Raw genomic sequence first — 21656 nt, forward strand, 5'->3', positions numbered from 1 at the left:
CTCAAAAGCAAGGGATTGGACCTTGGCTTACCCGCTTGGTGTACCTCGCTCGGGGCAAGGATTATAATGCAAGGGACTAGACCTTGGCTTACGTAAGGGAGCTACCCTGTAGTCATCCCGTTGGGATACCTCACTCGAGTAGAAGATTTATGAGGGCCTGTAGGCCTTGTGTACCCGGTGGGGTAGATAGGCTTCGAGCCTCTTGTACCCGTTGAGGTGAATGAGAGTTTGAGCCTCCTTAACCCAATGGGGTTGAATGAGGGCCGGTACTATTGTTGTGGTTTAGCAGTTTGCACGAGTTATGGGATCGATTGGTATGACCAAAGTTCGCTTCTTTCTTCTGTTGTGTGACTGAATCACCGGTTATTACTTATTAGCATTCTTGTTGACTTGGATTCTCGAGATACATGACCCGGGTGCAGAGGGACTGCAAGGCCCGACTATTCAAGGTTCTTTGGAAAAGAACATCATCGACAGGTTTGAGTATGTAACCTATTGAGTATCTTCAGATTAAAAAATATACATATATATATATATATATATATATATACAGATCCTATCCAGAGCGAGGCATCGCTTTGAAATTTCAGAGCGAGGTTAGGGTTTAGGGTCACTTTTCGGTCGCATATCCACATCTCAACCGTTCAGTTTTTAGGTACTAATGTATAGATCATCTCTGCAAAATTTCAACGAAATTGATGGTCTTTAAGGTATCTAACTCGCTTAAACCAATGGACGAACTGAATCTGTCCAACCTGAACCGTACTAGCTTTAAGGCAGTTATCAATGCCTTAACGACCATCAATTTAGCTGAAATCTTGCAGAGATAATCTATACATTAGTACCTAAAAACTGAACGGTTGAGATGTGGATATGCGACCGAAAAGTGACCCTAAACCCTAACCTCGCTCTGAAATTTCAAAGCGATGCCTCGCTCTGGATAGGATCTGTATATATATATATATTTACCATGTAAAGAATTGAGTATGTAACTTCATGTTCTGTGAGTTAATGGAAGATACAGTAACTTATAGGGCAATCATCATTGCAGTAACTTCATGATTATGAAGCGATTGGCAATTGACAATACAATAAAACGAGTTTCTGATACATGGCATTTGTAATGCACACCACTATGTTTCAGGAAATGACTCGAAATGAAAGCATGCTATTGTCTCGATAATGAGTGTGTACAACAGCTTCAAACTCCATTAGCAATTAGCCAATGAAGTAGAATAAGTAGAATTTGGGAAATTTCAGGGGCATCCTTATGTGGGCTTTTAAGATATGGGTCATCCTTGAATTTTGAGTGCATTGGAAGATCAAGAGCTTCCTCTGCAATTTTCCTATCCTCATGGATCATTTCAGTCAAGCTCCCGAGAGCTGGGAAATTGGCCTGTATAATATCATACCAAAATATTACACAGAATAACATGGAAAAAATGACTAATTTACTGTAAGAAATTAATTGATTTTTAATGTGTAAGTTTATACCTCAGGCCATATGTAGCCAACTATGACAAGAAGCAATTCCTCCCCATAGAAGTCCTCATCAAAATCATGAAGCAGCCATGGCTCCTGCATTGTAATTGAACTTGTAAGCAATAAGAAAAAAAAACTTGCAAAGGGTGAGTTATGTGTTCTGAAAGACTCACTATAGTCTTTTCAGTGTTGTTAAAATAAGGATTCCAACAAACATTCATGACCATTTTAAAGACACAACACGTTGGTAATCCAGCCAAACCAAAATATACCCCCGAGGGATGTTCGAAAAGGAGAGTTGAATATTGCTTGGTGGATAGATTAGCTGGAGAAAAGATGGTAGCACCCTTATTAGGATAATGAAACAACTTTATCAAGCATTAAAGGAGAGAGAGAGATCTTATCATATGCAACAAAGCAATTATCTAAAGGTCGAAATGTGGGTGTACCTAAGGACACCAAGCATATTTACAGTATGAGCTACATGAAATAAAACTTACGGATATTGTTATCTCAAATTAACAACATCAGTTATCACTATGTCATCCTAAGACATGTAGACTGTTAAGAGTTTAATTACTGAATTAGCCAATAGCAAAAAGCATTAGTCCACAACCTGTAGGGATCCCAACTACTTTTGAGCCCTGACGAAATCCCTTAACGACAGGACCACCAATTTGCCCAGGTTCTATTAGTAAAGTGTTTTTTATCCCTGCAACAACAAATCAATGCTATGAAAATGGCGAATGCAAGTTGCATATGGATGCAGAAAGGAGAGATATTGGGTGTTGACAATCTTTCAAAGGAGGTAGGCCCCACTTTTCAGGATGTAAATCAAGTAGAGAGTTGATCACCTCATCTGCTGAAGTATAGAGATGGGATTGCTTTGGCAAAGAGGGTACAACAACTACCTCCATTCCAGCAGCCTTACTGGCTGTCACACCTGGCCTGAAAAACCCGAATAGAGAAATGTTCAGAAAGAAATGCAAAAGAAAGTGACATTAGGTCTTAAACCACAAACATCATCAGGAACATCTGGCATATAATTATCATTGCCGGAGCACTTCTTGCAAACAAAATAGGAACCCAATCTTTCTGTAGCAAATGTAATTTTTTGGAACTTAACAGTGCAACTTTGGAGGGAAGCAAGACAATATACCATAATAATTTCTTGTGTAGATCATTTTGATAGCAAATAGATACAAAGGGAGAAGCCAAGGTCTTCAGATAGTCATGCTTTACTTCATAAATTTATATTTGCTTTCGACAGAAAATCTCAAACATTAGATTCAATTCTATGGGTGACCTAAACTGTATTCATTACATGAAAGTATAACCTTTGAGTGTGAAAATCAACGTCCTAAAAACAAGACCGGTGATTGAACATAAGAGGAAAAGGGTCAATGATCAGTTAACTAGAGTCAAACCGAAGTTGAAACCATGTAACATGAAACGTACATCTACATCTACATACAAAAAAGACACAGAACAAACCTAATCTGCAAAAACCAAAGTAAGGTTACTCACAGAGAATCTTCAATGACAAGACAGCTGGACGGTTCAATATTTAATCTTTTAGCAGCTTCAAGGAGTCTACAATGCAAAACTGTAAAGAGTTTCTGAAGAGCAAGTACTCAAAGCTTATAATATTAAACGAAGTCATGATTGAACGAAAAATTGTTGCATTCTCACATTTCAGGAGATGGCTTTCCTGATCTTACTTCGTCACCTCCAATGATGACTAAGAAGGATTCTTTCCAACTTGCATATGAAAACACAATAAGAAAATAACTAATTCCTTAGTATACTATAACACATCGTAGCACCCTTGATGCATGTCATACCAAACAAGTTTCAATCTTAGAAAAATAAGCAAGAGCATATTTCTGTGAGAACTATACCCTGATGAAAAGAAATTTTGGTTTCTATCTTTTCCCTTGGTGAGTTTGAAGCCAATGTTATTGGCACTTTGTGACCACTCAAATGTTGTATTAGCTGATTGGAACCTGGAAGCACTTTGATGTTGTACCACGTAGAGCGACAATTGACAAAAAGCCATCAGCCATTTGCAATGAAAGTATCGGCTAACTATTGGTGTTTGAAAGTACGTGCAGAAGTTGATTACTGATTTGAGAACATTGGGTCCAGCTCTGAGAGTAATTCGTTCACTCGTTGTGCAAGATAGCCCATAATCCTCCACAACAGCAGTTGCAGCTTCAAGAGGTGTTTTTCCAACTATCTCTTGAATTTCCTTCCCATCCCATTTCTTTCCATACTTGCCCAAATAAACTCTTAAAACATCACTACTATGCCATCTGTGATGAAATTAAAATCATAAGAAAAGTTGCAGGCAACATCATTACATTATTATAGACCGAAGTAAATGGAAATGGTACTCGGACCACAAGCAGACCTGTGTGGAGTAGTGTACCATCCAAATCAAGGATAACACACGAAACTAATTTCTTTAATGGCTCTGCGATGAACATCTTCAAGACCATATACAGATCTCAGAGATTGTGACTATTGTTCTGATCAATGGAAAGTATGGAAAAAGACACAAATTCAATGATTGAAATAGTAGAATACTAATAATTGATCCAAATGTATAACCAGAACCCAACAGCCAAATATATATTAAGCAATTAATTAGTAACATCAACTCAAACATTACCCTCTCTTACAATGCATAGAAGATATCAAAGAAAGTCCAAGCAAAATTCATCTCTGCCATCTTTTTCATATATAAACATTATATGGCTAATGTAATATATAACTATGAAATGCAGAATTCAACATACAAATTCTCTTTCCTGGTGGGAAATCACAAAACACAAAACACAATTCCATCTTTCACTGTCTTTTTATTTATCCTCATAACAGCAACCGTTAAGAATTATATGAAATAAGTTCAAAATAAAGCCAAATTGAAACATAGTTATATGAGAAAGCAGATAAATGCGGTTCTTCACTGGCTAACCTTCCGAAAACAATGTACAATGCAACTGTAAAAAGAATGTGCTATACTAATTTCATGAGATTTTTTTTTTTTTTTTTTTTTTTGGGGGAGTGGTAAATCTCTATTGAAGTGTCCTGGGAAATGCACCAAAATGTTTAGTTCAAAAACAGAAATTTCACCTAACTTAAAGCAGCAGGTGTAATTTGCCACAGAAACATCAATTTCCAGCTGAATTATGATACACGAGAAGCATGAGATGTCAAATGACAGAGTTTTACTTTTATGCAAATTTGTCTGCAGACTCATGGTTCCTGCCCCACATGTTGCAGTGCCACCCATTTTCAAACCTACTGATCAAACAATAAACAAGCAATTTCTCTAGAATTACTATTTGAAAGAGCAAGAGAACAAGTAGAATATATGACTAAAACAGGATAACCAACCTCAGGGTCTTTGGGTTGATTTGGTCGAAGCCTGAAACTGAAGTTAGTTAAGGCTTTGGATCCCATCCACTCTTCTCTCGCCTTCATGCCATGAAAATCCCATCTGATGGAAACTAGATGACGAACCTAGTGACTTTAGTATTGGAAAAGTCTTTTTACTATTAAAAGGATTATTTCAGAGATACATTATGTTAAGAGTTCACCAATCAGTCGAATGGATGCTAAAACAGATGATACAACTTTGGTTGATGACATACACTGCTTGATAATCTTCCATTCCGCCTACATACATCTCTAAAAAATTAGCAACTACCATCTTAAGAACATGCAATACCTAACTATAATTAGCATCTGCTTAATGTTGGACCTGCTGAGATAGTTGAGCCATCTCATTCTGTGACTCTTGCCACATCTCTATGACCTGCGGTTAATTCAAGACCCCAAAAGTTTTCTAAGATGGTTAGAAGCAAAAGTTAAAAAAAAAAAAAATTCATTTGAAACAACTATGAGCAAAAAGTTACCAGTTTTCTTTGGAACAGCAATCCAATACCCACCAGTCCCACATTTCTAAATACAATACTCCCTAAGCTTTCAGGTGACCATGGCGCTCTCCTAGCCACGCTCTCTTTATGTCTGTTTCTCTGCTCTGTTGAGAAAATGAAGGAACCTTTTCAATGAGTTCTCCATATATTGGAGGCATTTTTCATCTTCTCCTAACTGTTGAGGAAACTTGCATAAATTCTTTGATGACTTCATAAAATAAGAAAAGTGCAAGATATATTTAGAGAGTAAATACATTGCAAATAAACAAACTCAACTGAAGTCGTACCCGGTGGATGTGATTGGCAAATCATCCTTTCAGCCGCCTTTCTGGAAATCATTTCCTTTCAGCATCATAGATCCTGATGCCCATCATCATCAACATTGTCAGCATCATCTTTCTTATGCTCATCATCACTACCATCATTATCAACATCGTCGGCATCATCTAACTCCTTGCAAGTGAAAAACTGAAGACTTTTAACTCATCACAGACTTGACTCTCTTTTGAACCCGAGCACCTTGACATTTCAACAGTCTAGTTAAAGTTGGCTACTGGGGAGTCCTTCCCACCTTTGGCTCCTAGATCCATAAATATTACCATTCTGTCCACTTACAAGCTAAGGTTCAGGGGACTTTAAAGAAATAAGAGATCTAAATAAACCTTGATATGCACTTGCAAGTAGTCTAAATAAACCTACTCCCAGGAAGTTCAATGACCAAATGAGCCTTCTTCATATAACACATAAACTAGTTTCTACTATAAACAGAAATATAACCTAGAAATTTAGGAAACTGAAGACCTTTTGCAATAATTTTAGATTGTAAATGCATATAATCATTCTTCATTACAAACACAGTGAAGTTCTTCTCTTATCAACTACCACAGAGAGGGAGATTTAGATCAATATCTCAACAAGCACAACTCCAAGGTTGCTATAATTTACTATCACTGTTATAAACTTTTCTGAACAAAAGAACACCTATGATAATGGAGACAAGAGCAGATGAAGCACCTTGTCGAGAAAGCCAAAATTCAGTCCATGTCAAGGGCTTTGCGACCTCAAATAGCACACTCTTAAACTTCTCTTTCAAATCCTCTTGTGATCCAGTGTTATCAATCACTATGTCTGCCTTAGTCCTCTTTATATCGAGTGACATCTGAGCATTTATTCTGTTTCGAGCATCATCCTCACTTGTTCTGTCCCTCGACATGAGTCTCTGGAGCTGTGTTTCAGGATCGACCCATACAACAATAATGGGCTTTGTCCATCTGTCCATCTTGGCCTCAAACAATAGAGGGACATCAAGAACAATAACCTTAAACCCCTTCAACCATAGCTTCAAAATTGCCCAAAAGATTCCAGATGATATGTAAGGAGCCAGTAGTCTACAAAAAGATAAAATCTAGACATTAAAGTTGATAGAGGCATGTAATTTGTATTATAAGTCACTCCAATACATTATCCAGACATTAACCGAAATAAAAATCACCAACATTCAGCAAGCAATCAGTAGATCAAATGGTGACCATGTAAATTTGTAAAACTGTATGATTTGCTCCACCATACCAGGTATAATTTAGAACAGTTGACAGATAATGCGCTTGTTTACAACTAATAGTGTTACAAAGAGATGCTCTCAGTGAGATCACATAATAAAATTATGCAATTTGTGAGAAGGTACATACCGATTCAAAAGTTGACGCTTCTCGGGATTAGAGAATACAATTTGCCCTAGTTTAGGCCTATCAACTTCTCCATCAGGTTGCAAAATGCCCTGTCCAAATGCTGAAACAACCTTTTTCCATCCACCAGTTCCCTTCTTCAATACATCCTGAAACCAAACATACTTAGTCCATGAAAGACCTAAAGACAACTGATTCACATTTTTTTTTTTATAACTGTCTAAATTAGTATGCTTCAGCTTTTGCTCATCACTTACTCGAGCCACAAGATCGGCGTCAACAACAGGTATGTCATGGGCCTTGAAGAGATTTGAGACAGTGCTCTTCCCAGACGAAATCCCACCTGTCAGTCCCACTATCCTCATTCTTCTTACGTCTACTCAGAAAGATCAAAGAACGGTGATTAACAAAGTTCCTGACTTTAACTAATTCCAGTAAGAAAATTACTTTCATTACACGAATTTCTGAGGTATTTAAATTTGCTACACTCAATAAGAGCACTTGTACCGCAAATGGGAAGAACAAAAGGCAAAACTTTTCATCACCAAAACAAAAAAGGCAAAACTTTTTGGACAAAGGCCTAATTTCCCAGATTTCTTTTACTCCTCTTATTGTTCTTCAGTATGCAGATTTATTTTCATCATCAAGCATCCGCCACATTATCATCATCCTCCATCAAACCACAAGCATAAAAAGTATCCCAAGAATATTGACAAACAGCTTATGGTCTCAAAATGAGGTCTACCACTAAAGAACTAGTAAATATGAATCATAGCCTTTGCACATGTATAAGTTTCTGCCCAGAAACAGAAAAAGTCAACCAATTTCATTCCAAATCCAGTCAAAAACAATCATGGGAAACAACAAAGAAGCAAAAGCTACCCCAATTCTAAAGCTTTACACATACCCAGAGAAAAGAAAATTCTATATCTCCCATCAAAGATTAACAACAACACTTAAACATTCAATAGCAAATTAAGCATAAATATTTTTAGGGAATGATGCAGATTCTAGATGATATTGAAATTAAACACTTACTGTTTCTTCAAGAGAAACCAGAACAGTTTTCCGTCCGAGTAGTTCAATACAGATATAAAATTACAACACTATGTTATGTGCCTGACTAATAATCCAAAAAGGCCAAAACAGAAGTTAGATGTTTTGTTCATATTGCTTTATCACCGCTTAAAAATCCTCTTGCACGTATATCTCAAAAATTTAGAAACTAGAACCTATAAAAAGATGCAATAACTAACAAGGAGTGACCCTTTTTTTTTTCCCGAAAAGAAACAAGTTCTACGCATCTTATCATATTAGATGCATAGAACTTGTTTGTAATGGATTAAAAGAATTTGAATTTATACTGGGTAATTAAAGGTTTGTTACGGAGTTTTGCATACCATCAAGACTGCATGAGTGTTATGTTCTGCTGATCCACTGCTAGTCTGAGGTCTGACATGCTAAAAGGGTGTTGTTGCAACATTTTCTGCAAAAAGTCATCATTAAAAATCAATATAGATTGCATCTAATTTAAAATAAGATGCTAGAAACTGAAAGAATCTAGAGCATTGCAAAAGACTAGTAGTGCATGCATGCCCTTAGGAAAAGAAAGTGAGAGAGTTGAGGCATTATTTAATCTGTAACTCTTGCCATGTCTCCTAAGACCTGCAGCTAAAACACCAAAAGCGATTCAGTAATTATGGCAGAACAGGTCGAAGTAAAATCATAATGATATGTAAGAAATAGCAGATAGTTACCTGCTTTTTGTGGAAAAACAATCCAACTCCCTTTGTGAATCACATATATATTTACAGTAGCAGTCTTTAAGCTTTGCAGTTTTAGGTGATGATGGTAATCTCCTCATTTCTATGTATCTGTGTTTCAACCCTGCTGAGAAATTGTCTGTCAATTAGTAAAATTGTCTCAACTTCCTTTTCAAGCAAGAATATATCATGCAAAAAGCGATTCATTAATTATCGCGGAACAGCTAGAAGTAAAATCATAATGATTTGTAAGAAACAACAAATGGTTACCTGCTTTCTGTGGAAGAACAATCCAACTCCCCCTCCGAATCACATATTTGTATCTCTGATTCATCACTGCTGAGAAATTGTGTGTCGGAATTAATAAAATTGTCTCAACTTCCTTTTCATGCAAGAATATATCATATATGCAGCCTAGCGATTATTTGAACATGTAAAAGAGAAAATGAATAAAGAAATCTGATGGAGGAATATAAGTGCAAAATTACCTCTCAGTTTCCGGATCCCCTATCTTGACGTCACAGTTCTCGGGCCAGACAGGCATTATAATACTCCAACGACATCTGTGGATGGAAACCTTCCTGACCGGTACGTGTATTTTGCAGGAAGAGTGGCAGGTTCATCAGCTCAGGGCATTGTGAAGGAAACAAGGCATGGCATAATTGTAATTTCATCACCACCGTTTTCTGTCCACCCTCCAACTCCTTCCCACTGTTTACACTCATACATGCCTACGAAGGTGAGTTGTTTCAATTTTGGGAAGAAAACAGAGTGCCCGTTATTCCTAAAAATTCATCTCCAACTCTGTTCATACTGCCTACTTCTAGTACTTCAAGGAAACGGCAATTTCCCAAGAGGAGGCCAAAATTCACATTCAGACCAACCCACAAGATAAAAGGGATCTCAAATTCTGTAACTGTAAGGATATTATCCAACTGTAAGCCTAATACACAGTTACACACAAGGTTTGCAAATTGTATAAATTTCCCACACTGTCCGGTAATTTCTCCAAACCTCTATTCCAAGGCAAGTCGAGATACCTCAAATGTATCAATTCACTCATCTCTCCTGCAAGTTCTATGCATTCCCGCTCAAATTTAAGGTCCTCAGACATTTTAGTTGTGAGCGAGATTCCTTTTATATCTATGCTACTTCTTGAACCAAAAGTTGCAATAGTACGTAACTTTCTCCAATTGACTGGTGAAATTAAATCCAAAAGGGGTGGAGAACGAGAGGATACAAGCAATGACGGACCTCCTCACTTATTACCGTTTTTCTTCCATCTACTTCTTTAGCCTCCATTGTAAAGCATTCATTCTTATTGAGAAATTGCACAAAGTCGTGCACAATATCATGCATTTTATAACCTATATTAGTCCTCTTGTTATCCCAATTATCTACTTCTTTCATAACATCCTGGAAAAATGATCGCATTAATAAGGTATTGAAAACATTTTGACCTGTGTTTTCCTTTTCTTTGTAGTCTATTCTACTAAGGTAAGCCTGTGATATCCACAACTCAACCAAATTGTGTTTATTGAACCAATAATCTTTTGGAAATGTAGCACAATATAAAAGGGTACAGGGTCTAACTCATAATAACTTAATAAAAGTGGTTGAAAAACTTGTTGCTCGACCTCCTTTAAAAGTCATATCTTGCTATCCAAGACCTCTTGCCAATCTCCCCTTTCCTTCTTATACCGCATGAGAGCACCTAGAGTTATTGCAGCAAGTGGCAAGCCGTTACACGTTTTTGCTATTTTCTCACCTATAGCTCCAAATCCATTAGCCTTATCTTCTTCCCTCCCCAAATATGCAATGCTATTGAACAATGCCAAACAATTTTCATCACTCAACTTCTCTAAAATGGATCATTTGAGTGGTTGCTCCCATTATCTGAGCAACTTTCTCTTTTCGTGTGGTCACCACTATTTTACTACCTTTAGCACAAGTTTCCATTAGTATTGGTAAGTTTAAACTTTCCCACTCTCTTGGGTTTTCGGTCCACACATCATCTAGAAAAATCAAGTACTTTTTGTCCTTAGTACATCTAGACATACACTGCAAGACTTCTTCTAACTCAGTTAAATTCTTGTCTTCTTTACTACCAGTACCCCTAATAATGGCTTTGGCAATCTTCACCCCATCAAAAGGATCTGAGACACAAACCCATATCCTCTTTTCAAAATGTTCTTTTACATTTTCATTGTTGTAGGCTAATTGGGCAAGAGTTGTTTTACTACTTTTGCCCATCCCTCCCATACCCACTGTAGGGATGACAAGCACCCGTTTCCCTTCACAGTCTTCACTACTATCACTCAACAACTTGCTTAACAAATCAGCTTCTGCTTCTTCTCTGCCAAATATTTTAGAAATATCGACAAATGATGAAGTTTTCAGCTGTTGCTTAAGTTGTTCATCATTGTTACGAGTTGAGGATTGATGAAACTCAAACATATCTTTTTGAGCAGTAATCAGAGTTAACTTTTCATTCAACTCTTTCATCTCGGTAGCTATTTTATAAAGATGAGTTGCCTTATTGACTAGGCCAAAACAAAAGCAATTCGAGGGAATGGATCAGAAACATACCTTCTTGGAGGTTTTCTTTTCCTCAGTGGCAACTCCATTTGCCTCGTTTCAGAACTTCAGTGTTCCACTCATCTAGCACGTCAACCATCTCGTAAGAGACATCATTCAGCCCATCCAACCAGTTTCTCACGCTAGCCTTCTCCACTTGCTGCTTCTCAGCATCCTCGAGCACAGCTTGAATTGCTTTTAGATTGCTGCTGAATTTTTGGACCTCTGTCTCAGCATTCAAAATCAGCTTCACAACTTCTTTTGTGTGGTCAAAAGAAACTGTAACCAATTGTTCCAGAACCACGGCAGTGAGTGCCTCGGCCATTTTGGAAAATGAAACACAAACAAAAACACAAAAGAGTTGCAGAAATATCATGAACTGAGAAATGCAGAATGGATGTGAGCCTATTATGGTCTTTGTACCAAGTTTATATAGAGCATAAATTGTTAAGGCCAAACTATTTCGAGTAAAATAATAAAGATTCCAAGTGAATATATTATATATGTATCCTAATTTCGAAATTGGATCTACGCCTTTTATATTAGACACCCCGTCTTGGTAGATGCTCCACCAACCACCTACTGGGAGAGTTAAACACAGTACGTGCAATGCACTATAAAACTATGGTCAATTGAATGGACAATCAAGAAAGATTCCAAGTGAATATACTATATATGTATCCTAATTTCGAAATTGAATCTACGCCTTTCATATTAGACACCCCGTCTTGTTACTTGTTAGATGCTCCACCTACTGGGAGAGTTAAACACAGCTCGTGTAATGCACTAAAGCTATAGTTAACTATGGTTAATTTGAATGGAAAATCAAGAAAGAAAAAATGTTAGTGAAAAGATAATAGAGAAAATTTTATCTCATCATCATCTTCTTCCCTAGAGTGAAAAGGCTGTAGCAATGGAGCTCAAAGCATCAATCATTTGACCGAATCGCCGGCCATGATGAATACTCATTTTCTTGCCGCTGCCTTGGGTTTTCGGTAATTTCTGTATATGGGTGTTGCTGCTTTTGTTGCTCTTCTCCTCCTCCCCTCCCGTTGATTAAACCCCTCAGGAGTAGTCTCTAAGAGCAAGTTCACCCGTTGGGTCACCAAGTTACCTACTATCCACTGCTTTTTAGTGTTAATTTCCACTCTTTGAGTCACGGATACAGTTTTCATGGTGACCTGGGTCACTTTGCAGGACATGATGGTGATCCTGAAAGTGACTCCGGGTGACGCAGGGCACGAAATACACTATGACACAGATGGTGAAATTAACACTAAAAAGTAGTAAATAGTGGGTGACCCAACGAGTGAATTTGTTCTAAGCTACTTGGCGGCATTACCGCCAAAACTAGGGTCCGCTCTCTGCCTTGGGTTCAGTGTTTGAAGCGGGTGGGGGCACCCATTGAGTCGATGTTGTGGTTTAGCCGTTTGCATGTAGAGTCAAGGTCTTTGTTGGAAAAATAATGATTTATCGAGTATGTAACTTCAAGTTTTATTGACTTGTGAGTAAATGAAATGGGGAGGAGATAGTCATTGACAATCATCATTTCATCATTGCAGTAACTTCATTTTAATGAAGTGATCGGTAATTTACAATACAATAAAATGAGTATGTGATATATGGCACTGTAATACACACTTATGTTTCATGCAATGACTTTGTTTGAACCCAAAATAACATTTTTTCCGACATGGGGGACTTGAAGAAGACCGGGCCAATATCCGTGGCCCAAACTATATATTTTCGATAAACTCGGAATATATTGTTTAGAGGCTAAATAAAGCCTACTTGGAGGCCAAGCAATCTTGGAGCAAATCTGAATATTCTCAAGATATCTGATAATTAATGGTGATTTGTTTGCTTGATTGCCAAATACTGTGCAAGCGAGCAGATTGGGTTGATCAATTAAGGAAGGAAACAATGATCCTTCGTTGTCCTTTAGTACCAATATACATGCAAATAGTTAAGATTCTCATGCAATTGATGGCATGGTGGACGTGTATAAGGAGCATGCAATGGCAATAATCAAGGAATATATATACAAGCTACATGAATCAAGGCCAATACGTGGCTATTTCACATATATACACATGCATGGTAGAAGACAATCAAGGAAGAGATAGCATGGTGGGCCATCAACTATTTGCAGCCAATAAGATGCAAGGAACCAAGTTTTCCCATGTAGTCAAGCAATTAAGGTGGACGTGAAACACTTCAAGGGGATTGCAATAAATAAGGGTGATATAATTATGCATGATTGCATAGCTACAGAGTCCCTGCGAGAATATATACATATAATTAATGCATATCCTGCCACATTCAAGAGGAAGATTATGTCTGAGACTCTAAGAGGCAATTAATCCTTGCCTACATTTTAGCGGCGACAGAGGAGGATAATTATTAATTATCGCTTACGATAATATCAAAACTATTAAGAGTTTTGATTTGATTCAAGGCCAATAACTGTGGCCTAAAATATAGTATTTCATTCCTATTTGGAAATAAAATCTGCAGCAGCCTATATATAGAGGCTAAAGACGATACAGAAAAAGATCTCTCTCTAATCAATCAATCCCAGCGATTACAAAGCCTCCCCGGAGCAAACCCTCAACCTCGTTGAAACCCGGTGACCGCCCGCCAGTCCTAGTCTCCTCGCGAGCTGACTGTTAGCCTCACCAGATCAACCCGGCGACCGTACTTCCAGTCCTAGTCTCCCCAGGAGCCGACTGCGAGCACAACCGCCACTGTTACTTCCAGCGAAGCAAGGGTAACGCCCCCGCAACCCAGCGAAGCTAAAGTCACACTTTAGCAAACCCGTGTTCCTCTCAAATTTCCCAGTGATTGCTCTGCTCAGCTTTCAAGTTGAGTATCGATACGGTGAACGAAAAGAGACCACAACCAAAGCCCTTACCCGCGTAAGGCAAGAAGTCCTTCTCCGGAAGGCAAGAAAAGAACCCTGTGACGAGGTTGGTGCTCTCCTCGTCCACAGCGCTTGAAGAAGAAGTCAGGTCACGGGACTACCCCAACGACTGTACCCCGCGGTGCTGGCACGCCTGCGCAACCACTCGCCCAAAAGAGACTGTTTGCACACCAGCTGGTTTTGGAGCCAAACAGACTTGACATGAAAGAATGTTATTGTCTCATCAATAATGAGTGTACATCGGCTCCAAACTCCATTAGCTAGCCAACGAAGTAGAATAAGCAGGGTATAGGAAATTCCAAGGGCGTCCTCATGTAGGGCTTTTAAGATATGGGTCATCCTTGAATTTTGAGTACATTGGAAGATCGAGAGCTTCCTCTGCAATTTTCCGGTCCTCATGGATCTTTTCGATCAAGCTCTCGAGAGTTGGGAAATTGGCCTGTGTAATATCATACCAAAATATCATAAAGAATAACATGGAGAAAATGAGTGATTTACTGTAAGACATTGATTGATATTGTGTAAGTTTATACCTCAAGCCGTATGTAGCCAACTATGATAAGATGCAATTCCTCCCCATAGAAATCCTCATCAAAATCACGAAGCAGTCATGGCTCCTGCATGTAATTGAAATTGTAAGCAATAAGAAAAAACTTGCAAAGGGTGAGTTATGTCTTCTGAAAGACTCACTACAGTCTTTTCCGTGTTGTTGAAATAAGGAATCCAACCAATACTCATGATCATTTTAAAGACACCTCGCGTCGGTAATCCAGCCCAACCGAAATATACCCCGAGGGATGTTCTGAAAGGAGTGTTGAATATTGCGCGGTGGATAGATTAGCTGGAGAATAGATGATAACCCCCTTATTAGGATAACAAAATGAAACAACTTTATCAAGCATTAAAGGAGAGAGAGAAATTCAATCATATGCAACAATTGCTTTATCTAAAGGTCGAAATGTGGGTGTACCTAAGGACACCAAGCATATTCACAGTACGAGCTACATGAAATAAAACTTACGGATATTATCATCTCAAACTAACAACATCAGTTATCACTATTTCATCCCAACACATGTAGACTGTTAAGAGTTTAATCACTGAATAAGCCAATAGCAAACTGCATTAGTCCACAAACCTGTAGGGATCCCAAGTACTTTTGAGCCCCGACCAAATCCCTTAATGACAGGACCACCAATTTGCCAAGGTTCTATGTCTTTCATCCCTGCAACAACAAATCAAATGCTATGAAAATGGCGAATGCAAGTTTGCACATGGATAAGGAAAGGAGAAAGATATTGGGGGTTTACAATCTTTGAAATGAGGTAGGCCCCACTTTTCAGGATGCAAGTCAGGTAGAGAGTTGATCACCTCATCTGCTGAAGTATAGAGATGGGATTGCTTTGGCAGAGAGGGCACAGCAACTACCTCCATTCCAGCAGCCTTACCAGCTGTCACACCTGGCCTGAAAAACCCCAATAGAGAAATGCTTGGAAAAAAAATGCAAAGGAAAGTGACATTAGTTCTTAAACCACAAACATCATCAGGAACATCAGGCATATAATTATCATTGCCAAAGCAGTTCTTGCAAACAAAATTAGAAAACCCAATCTTTCTGTAGCAAGAATAATTTTGTGGGATTTAACAATGCAACTTTGGAGGCAAACAAGACAATATAGCATAATAATTTCTTCCGTAGATCATTTTGATATACAAAGGGAAGAAGCTAAGGTCTTCAGATAGTCATGCTTTACTTCATAAATTTATATTTGCTTTCAACAAAAAATATGTAACATTAGATTTAATTTTGTGGGTAACCTTTGAGTGTGAAAATCAACGTCCTAGAAACAAGACCAGTGATTAAACATAAGAGAAAAAGGGTCAATGATCGGTTAAACAGAGTCAAACCGAAGTTGAAACCATGTAACATGAAACACACATCTACATCTACATCTACATCTACATACAAAAAACACAGAACAAACCTAACCTGCAATAACCAAAGTAAGGTTACTCAGAACAAACCTAAATTTTAAATAGGATTTGGTGTTTATTTATTTGGTGTTGTGGACTACCAATTGTAGTTCAGATTGAATTTTTGTTTTATGTCTCAGTCGGTTATTTAATTTATTTTGTTTTAGACTTTTGTTTGGGTATAGAAAGCTTAGTCACAATCTAAATAGACAACACGTGCTATTCACTCCTTCATTCCTACTTCCTCTTCCACCGCTTCTTTTGCCTTGCCTCAAAGAAGCAAGGCAAAAACCTGCACTTTTCCAATAGCTTGACAGAGATTGCTGTGAAACCCACTGACCTCGAATTGAAATTTCTTGGTTACTTGCAGCTATCTCCAGTAAGTCAGTCAATTTCTTTTCCATCTTCTAAAACCTATTCATTCTGTTTCAGCCTTTCTTTGAATTTGGGTATAATTTTGTCGAAAACTTGGTTTAGGTGGTTGGAATTGCTGATTATAGAGTGGGTGTTAGCGTTTGATTTTGGGTTGCCGCTTGTAGCAGTGGATTGTGGTTTTATTAGCTGCTGAAATCTAAGGCCTTGAGGTAGGGAAAACAAAACCTTCTTTATAGCTTAGATTCTAATCTAGTTTGTATTGGGTGTGATTGATATGAGAGGTTTTTTTTCTACGAATTCATATGAGATTCTGTTATGCTTATGAATTGGTGGAATCTTGTTTGTCTTCATACTGCTACATATGTCTCCATGGCGGAGTTTTACCTCGTTTTGATCTGCAATTATATATTTGGGTAAACAAACTTCAAGTACCAAATGTCCTTGCTTCTTATTTTCATTATATTTTGGTCTTCTAGTTTTGTTTGAAATTTGATTTCGAGTTGAGTAAAAGCTTTGAACCATGGTTTCTGGAAGACAAGAAATTATGCAGATAACTTGAGCGTCTTGCTATAAAACCAGAAAAGCTGATTCCTCTTTGCATATACTTCTTATTGGAGTCTTTTTCCTTTTTCAATCTTTTATTTAATCATGGTTGGTAGCTGTTCGTAAAGAAAACGGTGTTTGCTGCCCTTGATTATTACTTCTTGATCTTCAATCTGCCATTTTGAATGATTAGTAAGTCTCCAACTAGTAAAGACTGCTGCTAGTCGATAATGTTCTTTTCCTGCTCTTTTGACATTGGTATGAAAGAAACCATATTGGCAGTCGCGTTCTCTCCTTCCCAAAGTTTTGGCTGCTGCAATGATGTTATATATGTATTGATTTTGCATTGTTCAGTTTCTCCTTGAAATGCTGAAATTCCTTATGGAGGTTTGGGTCAAACATGAATTTAACCATCTTTTCTGTTGTTGATTTATTGAAAACAAAGTCTCATTCTTTGAAATACCTTATTTCCAGTTTTATGAATCCTATATCTCCTTTTGGATAGCAATGTTGATCAAGTGTTACTTTGAAACTCCAAGCTTTTATGTACTTACTGATTGGATCTTCACAAAAAGAACTTGATCTATTACAGTTCGGTTTCTTGAAAGAAAACAGATTTAAGCTAAAGTGCCATTTCTTGGCGGCTTCCTATTACGGTTTGAAATTGGACTTCAAGCTATTACTAAAAATCCTTGAATGTTCAGATTCATTTGGGAAAAAAAAAAAATGTTTCCTGGAAAGACCAGATTTGGTTTTAAATTGTTTGATTTGGTTAGGCCCGGGAAAAGTTAAGTAGGGATTGTGCCTCCCTAGGGTGAAAGACCCAAAACCTGATCAGGATCCGCTTGTACGGGGTTTGCTCGGTGGCCTTAATACGAGCAATGGGCTCTAACCGGAAAAAGAAGGATTTTCAAGGATTTTGTTGGAATTCTAGTCAAGAGATTTGAACTATTGTTGCTGGAAGTTGCAGTTAAGGAAAGAAAAGGATTTCTGGACTTTGGTTATAGTAAACGAAGCTAAAAGGCTTCATGGTCTTGTTACCCTTTTGCTAGATTTACGACTAGCTTTATTTTTTTTTTCTTCCAATGTATTTGAATGTTATCAAGGAAGCTTTGAATTTCCAGCGTGTTCTCCTTTTCTTGCTCAGTTTTTTGTGGAATTGATTTAAGTTGAATGCTGTCTTTGAATTGAAGCAAAGCTTTGAATCTTAATCTGTGGCAGGGATTTCTTTTTAATTATTGCAGCAGCAACTTCTAAGCTTAAGTTATTTTGCCTCTAATTATTCCCTTGTATACTCCAGAAATTATACAACCAGAAATACTAACAGTGTATTTTCTCTCCCTTCACTTTCCAAGTGCATTCTAAATTAGAATCTTTGCTATACTGATCTTTTTGTTGTACCTACTGAGCTTGTGAAGCTCACTCTCTACATTCTTCTTGTGGTATTCAGGAAAAGAGTCCATGAGTGGACGTGTTAGTGAGATACCAGAATTGTCTTGAGTAGACAATGTTTGGAGCTTTGTTTTGCTTGTGAAGTGTGTGTTGGACCTTGCTTTTCTTGTTTAAATGATTGCTCCCTGGTGCTGGATGTTCCTCATTCCAGAATTTTGTTCGTTTTGCCTTTGCAATGTACATATGTTGTAAATGACTGAAGTGTTAACCTGGAGCATTCTTTTGTAGTGGAAACTTTGTAAGCGAGTTGCTCTTTTGAGCTTATAAAAAGGAATTACTTTTCTCTCAATTTTTAGAAAGGCTTTACAAGAAGAATTTGTTAAAAGTCTTGTTCAGTGAAGGATTAGAAACATGCTTTTCAGTTAGCGTTTAAAAACTTCCAGTTTGATTTTGTTTCCTTTGTGCTCACAGAATTGTCCTTACTTCAAAAAAAAAAAAAAAAAAAGCCTTACTCTGATTTCAGTTTTAACCACTTCAGTCATGACTCAAGGTTGGGTTGTGACAGTAGCATCCTCGATGCATGTCATACCATAAAAGTTTCAATCAAAGAACAATAAGCAAGAGCATAGTTGTGTCAGAAGTATACCCCGATGAAAAGAAATTTTGGTTTCTATGTTTTCCCTTGGAGAGTTTGAAGCCAATGCTATTGGCACTCTGTGACCACTCAAATGCTTAATTAACCGATTGGCAACTGGAAGCGCTTTGATGTTGCACCACCTACTAGAGCGACAATTGACAAAAGCCATCAGCCATTTGGAATGAGGTACTCAGCTAATTATTGATGTTTGAAAGTAACTGCAGAAGTTAATTACTGAGTGGAGAACATTGGGTTTAGCTCTGAGATTAATTCACTCGTTGTGCAAGATAGCCCATAATCCTCCACAATAGCAGCTGCAGCTTCGAGTGGTGTTTTTCCAACTATCTTTTGAAGTTCCCTTCCATCCCATTTCTTTCCATACTTGCCCAAATAAACTCTTAAAACATCACTTACTATGCCATCTGTGATGAAATTAAAATCATAAGAAAAGTTGCAGGCAACATCATTCCATTATTATAGACCAAAGTAAATGGAAATGGTATGAAAGAAACCATATTAACAGTGTATTTTCTCTAATTATTCCCTTGTATACTCCAGAAATACTAACAGTGTATTTTCTCTCCCTTCACTTTCCAAGTGCATTCTAAATTAGAATCTTTGCTATACTGATCTTTTTGTTGTACCTACTGAGCTTGTGAAGCTCACTCCCTACATTCTTGTTGTGGTATTCAGGAAAAGAGTCCATGAGTGGACGTGTTAGTGAGATACCAGAATTGTCTTGAGCAGACAATGTTTGGAGCTTTGTTTTGCTTGTGAAGTTTGTGCTGGACCTTGCTTTTCTTGTTTTAATGATTGCTCCCTGGTGCTGGATGTTCCTCATTCCAGAATTTTGTTCGTTTTGCCTTTGCAATGTACATATGTTGTAAATGACTGAAGTGTTAACCTGGAGCATTCTTTTGTAGTGGAAACTTTGTAAGCGAGTTGCTCTTTTGAGCTTATAAAAAGGAATTACTTTTCTCTCAATTTTTAGAAAGGCTTTACAAGAAGAATTTGTTAAAGGTCTTGTTCAGTGAAAGATTAGAAACATGCTTTTCAGTTGGCGTTTAAAAACTTCCAGTTTGATTTTGTTTCCTTTGTGCTCACAGAATTGTCCTTACTTCCAAAAAAAAAAAAACCCGTACTCTGATTTCAGTTTTAACCACTACTTTAGTCATGACTCAAGGTTGGGTTGTGACAGTAGCATCCTTGATGCATGTCGTACCATAAAAGTTTCAATCAAAGAACAATAAGCAAGAGCATATTTGTGTCAGAAGTATACCCCGATGAAAAGAAATTTTGGTTTCTATGTTTTCCCTTGGAGAGTTTGAAGCCAATGCTATTGACCACTCAAATGCTTAATTAACCGATTGGCACCTGGAAGCGTTTTGATGTTGCACCACCAAGAGCGACAATTGACAAAAGCCATCAGCCATTTGGAATGAGGTACTCAGCCAATTATTGGTGTTTGAAAGTAGCTGCAGAAGTTAATCTCATTGGGTTTAGCTCTGAGATTAATTCACTCGTTGTGCAAGACAGCCCATAATCCTCCACAATAGCAGCTGCAGCTTCGAGTGGTGTTTTTCCAACCATCTTTTGAAGTTCCCTTCCATCCCATTTCTTTCCATACTTGCCCAAATAAACTCTTAAAACATCACTTACGATGCCATCTGTGATGAAATTAAAATCATAAGAAAAGTTGAAGGCAACATCATTCCATTATTATAGACCAAAGTAAATGGAAATGGTACTCGGACCACAAGCGGACCTGTGTGTAGTAGAGTACCATCCAAATCAAGGATAACACATGAAACTAATTTCTTTAATGGCTCTGCGATGGACATCTTCAAGACCATATATAGATCTCAGATATTGTGACTATGTTCTGATCTATGGAACGTATCTGAAAAAGACACAAATTCAATGACTGAGATACTAACAATTTGACCCAAACACATAATAAGCTACTAATCAGTAACATCAATTCAACATTCCTCTCTTACAATGTATAGAAGATATCAAAGTAAATCCTTGAAAAATTCATTTCTGCCATCTTTTGCATATATAAACATTATATGGCTAATGTAATACATAACTATGAAATGCAGAACTAAACATACAAAGTCTCTTCCCTGGTGGGTAATCACAAAACACATCTTTCACTGTCTTTTTATTTATCCTAATAACAGCAACCGTTAAGAACTATATGAAATAAGTTCAAAACAACGCCAAATCATACACATGGTTCAATGAGAAAGCAAAGGAATGAGTTCTTCAGTGGCTAGCCTTACGAAAACAATGTAGAATTCAACTGTAAAAAAAATATGTTAAACTAATTTCTTAAGAATGTGGGGGGGTGGCGGC

The 21656-nt window shown here is 37.6% G+C and overlaps 1 protein-coding gene, 1 long non-coding RNA gene and 2 pseudogenes across 8 annotated transcripts; 1 reads left to right on the forward strand and 3 right to left on the reverse strand.

Annotated features, from left to right (window-relative positions):
• Positions 1 to 1033: 1033 nt before the first annotated feature.
• On the reverse strand, positions 1034 to 4216 carry LOC112202944 (annotated as a pseudogene).
• Positions 4217 to 5762: 1546 nt separating this feature from the next.
• LOC112164926 (dephospho-CoA kinase) lies at positions 5763 to 8612 on the reverse strand. 7 transcript variants are annotated; one of them, XM_040519567.1, is made up of 5 exons: positions 8512 to 8612; positions 7369 to 7487; positions 7115 to 7260; positions 6441 to 6814; positions 5763 to 5872 (listed from the first exon to the last, which is right to left on the reverse strand). In XM_040519567.1, exons 2-5 carry the CDS (start codon positions 7474 to 7476, stop codon positions 5778 to 5780), a joined length of 723 nt encoding a protein of 240 aa, XP_040375501.1. In that variant the 5' UTR covers positions 7477 to 7487; positions 8512 to 8612; the 3' UTR covers positions 5763 to 5777. The 7 variants fall into 7 exon arrangements, with proteins under 7 accessions (XP_040375501.1, XP_040375500.1, XP_040375502.1 ...); XM_040519566.1 differs by lacking the exon at positions 8512 to 8612 and adding an exon at positions 8150 to 8250; XM_040519568.1 differs by lacking the exon at positions 8512 to 8612 and adding an exon at positions 8019 to 8037.
• Positions 8613 to 14684: 6072 nt separating this feature from the next.
• Positions 14685 to 21565, reverse strand: LOC112202945 (annotated as a pseudogene).
• LOC121053112 lies at positions 16559 to 18412 on the forward strand. The gene is made up of 2 exons (XR_005810818.1): positions 16559 to 16727; positions 16826 to 18412. It is a non-coding gene; the product is annotated as an uncharacterized LOC121053112 (long non-coding RNA).
• Positions 21566 to 21656: the final 91 nt, after the last annotated feature.

Source organism: Rosa chinensis, chromosome 5, assembly GCF_002994745.2.
Source record: "Rosa chinensis cultivar Old Blush chromosome 5, RchiOBHm-V2, whole genome shotgun sequence".
Lineage (NCBI taxonomy): Eukaryota > Viridiplantae > Streptophyta > Magnoliopsida > Rosales > Rosaceae > Rosa > Rosa chinensis.

Excerpts from the sequence above, each read along its gene's own strand:
- LOC112164926 (XM_040519567.1), bottom strand. The coding sequence starts at position 7,476 with ATGAGGATAGTGGGACTGACAGGTGGGATTTCGTCTGGGAAGAGCACT. Across the intron at positions 7,261-7,368 it reads ACGCCGATCTTGTGGCTCGA|GATGTATTGAAGAAGGGAAC; the intron begins GTAAGTGATGAG and ends GTTTGGTTTCAG. Across the intron at positions 6,815-7,114 it reads AAGCGTCAACTTTTGAATCG|ACTACTGGCTCCTTACATAT; the intron begins GTATGTACCTTC and ends ATCTTTTTGTAG.